This window comes from Grammomys surdaster, unplaced genomic scaffold (assembly GCF_004785775.1).
Source record: "Grammomys surdaster isolate TR1022 unplaced genomic scaffold, NIH_TR_1.0 116961, whole genome shotgun sequence".
In the NCBI taxonomy this organism is placed as follows: domain Eukaryota; kingdom Metazoa; phylum Chordata; class Mammalia; order Rodentia; family Muridae; genus Grammomys; species Grammomys surdaster.
The window spans coordinates 32126-34822 of record NW_021613982.1 but is presented as its reverse complement, the minus strand read 5'-3'; the positions used below and the strand labels follow the sequence as shown (position 1 = coordinate 34822).

At 33.0% G+C, this 2697-nt stretch overlaps 1 protein-coding gene across 1 annotated transcript; it reads right to left on the bottom strand.

Moving 5' to 3' along the window:
* Positions 1-315: 315 nt before the first annotated feature.
* On the bottom strand, positions 316-1251 carry LOC114635737 (olfactory receptor 6C2-like). The gene has a single exon (XM_028784191.1). It carries the CDS (start codon positions 1249-1251, stop codon positions 316-318), a length of 936 nt encoding a protein of 311 aa, XP_028640024.1.
* Positions 1252-2697: the final 1446 nt, after the last annotated feature.

The window sequence follows — 2697 nt, the reverse complement described above, 5'->3', positions numbered from 1 at the left end:
CTTCCATGCTCATTTGATTAGTTACAATATAAGATAAAATGGTATACATGAAAGTGTGGGAAAGATGGTAGAAAACCACAATTTATTGTGTTCTCAGGGATAACAGTCAGACAACAATTTCAGGTTGACTGCAAGACTAAACATATTCAAAAAGTTTGGTTTTAATAGAGACTGACAAATGTTCATAGTGCACAAGTTTAAGAAGAAAGTGTGAGTATAAAAAGATTAAAAACAAGGATATAGAATAATACTATAATAAAGCTTAAGATTTTCCAATCATTCACCCTACGTTGTTTAGTATTCTTCATTTGATTTTTACGTCTTTGAGAGGAATGCAACTTTTTTAATTGAGTAATTGAAAGCTTGCTTCACTTGCTTGTTTCTCAGTGCATAAATAAAGGGATTCAACATTGGTGAAACTGATATGATAATAAGTGAAATTCCTTTATTGATAGCCACATCATCCTTGGATGAAGGTTTGACATAAATGAAGATGCAGCTACCATAAGTAATGGAAACAACTATCATGTGAGAAGAACAGGTGGAAAAGGCCTTTTTCCTTTGCTTGGCAGAGGGAAATCTCAGAATGGTCTTGATGATATAAACATAGGAAAGGACAACACATACAAAGGTGATGATGAATGTCAACACAGCACCAACTATCACCATCTGTTCTATCAACCATGTGTCTGAACACGAGATTTTCAGGAGAGGAGCTGCATCACAGCAAAAATGATCAACAGTATCTGAGTCACAGAATTCCAGACCCAATCCTAGACTAATTGGTGGGAGAATGATGCTCAGTGCTGCTACCCAACAGAAGAAGATGAAGTTCTTGCAGACTCTGCTATTCATGATGGTCATGTAGTGCAGAGGTTTACAGATGGCCACATAGCGATCATAGGACATGATAGCCAAGAGAAAAAATTCCGTAACTGCAAAGAGGTCTATAAACAAAAGTTGACTGACACAAGCAATATAGGTAATGGACTTGTCCCCAGATGATATGCTATATAGAAATCTGGGAATACAAGCAGTTGTGAGTGAAATTTCTAAGAAGGAGAAATTTTTGAGGAAAACATACATAGGTGTTTTAAGATGGGGGTCAATCAGAGTGAGGATAATGATGGTTAGGTTACCAGATAAACTCAACATGTAAGAAAGGAGCAGAAAGATAAAAAGCAGAATTTGCAGTTGAATGTCATCTGTCAGACCCAGCAAAATGAAAGTTGTTACTGTTCTGTTTCTCATTCTTGATTATTGTTTCTGTCCCAATCTGGTTGAAAAATAACAAAGATTTTAAAACCTCAGAGTTGAATCAGGTGCCAATCTCAAGACAAGCTAACTTGAGTATCATTCTCATATTACCAATGCTTAGTGAAGAAGCAAGCACATAGTACAAGCTGATGTTTGAACATTTCTTTGTGTCACACAATAGCTCATATTTGAAGCACATATTTCATACTGCTATTATGTGCCTACACTCTAGCTGTAATTGATGCCGGTTTAATATATAATCTTATAAGCATCATTCCACAAAAATGTCCTGTTAAATTAATTGCTTTTTGTCTAACACTCTGTCTTCCTCTAACTTCTTTTCCCAGAAAAGATTTAAGGAGACAACTGTTAAAATAAATGAAAAGTCTTCTCTGTTTAGATAGTCTTTTTTTTTTATTCAACTCATTTATCATTTATTCTTTTGGTAAACATCAGATATTATGAACAAAGCTATCTTGCTCACAACAGTTACACATTCTTTGTTTTACTTTTTACAGGTTATAAATATATGTAAGTACATAAAATTCTTGGCTGAAGACACATTCCAGAATTTTGACATAAACGTTTTCAGTCAGGACTAAAGAAAACCTGGTAGAAGTTCCATCAGACCAGCAGCAGCAAACTTAATTTACATATGTTGTTTTTAAATTAACATCTACCATTTTTAAAAGACTTTTCCATTTATAGCTAAAATGATAGAAATGGGCCATATATTTTACTCATAATATACTGGCCATTTTAAAATAAGACATATTAAACAATAATTAGAAATACATAATTAAGTACATTTGAATTCTTGTCAAAACAATGAAACATTAATGAGTCATTTTAGAGTACCTTTGTTGAAAATAGAATTTTCAATAACTTTCATAATATTTTGTTATTCCTTAGGGCTGATACTCTAAGATGAGGATAACATTACTTCAAAATAAGTTCAAAGCATTTATTTTACAACTTTATGCTTTTATAAATTTCAGAATTAAAAAAGAATCAAAGGTTACAAAGCAGACACCCTTCAGAATACATTGTGTAGCAGGCAGAGTATGTTTTAGTCAGCTGGAATGATCTCAGAAAGTCCTTGCTCTGCTAACTAGTCTCTGCTAGCTTGCCACATTGTTACCTGCCTTTAACATCATAAGCCCAAACATTATAATCTATCTCGATCCTCAAACCTGCTAGTGAATTAACAAGAGGAGTAGTCATACTTCTACAAATTGGGGCCAGTGTCAGTATGAATCTATATTAATTTCTCAAGACATTTTTTCAATTGCTTTCACTCTTTAATCAGGGCAATCAGAAATACTTTATCTTAAGTCTAAGTATGATTAATCTTTTCAAATAAGTTACGAGAAAATTTTAGTCTATTAGTTCTATTTTGTAAATAACAAGTTCTATTTTCTTTCTACTTCAAGCTTGAAA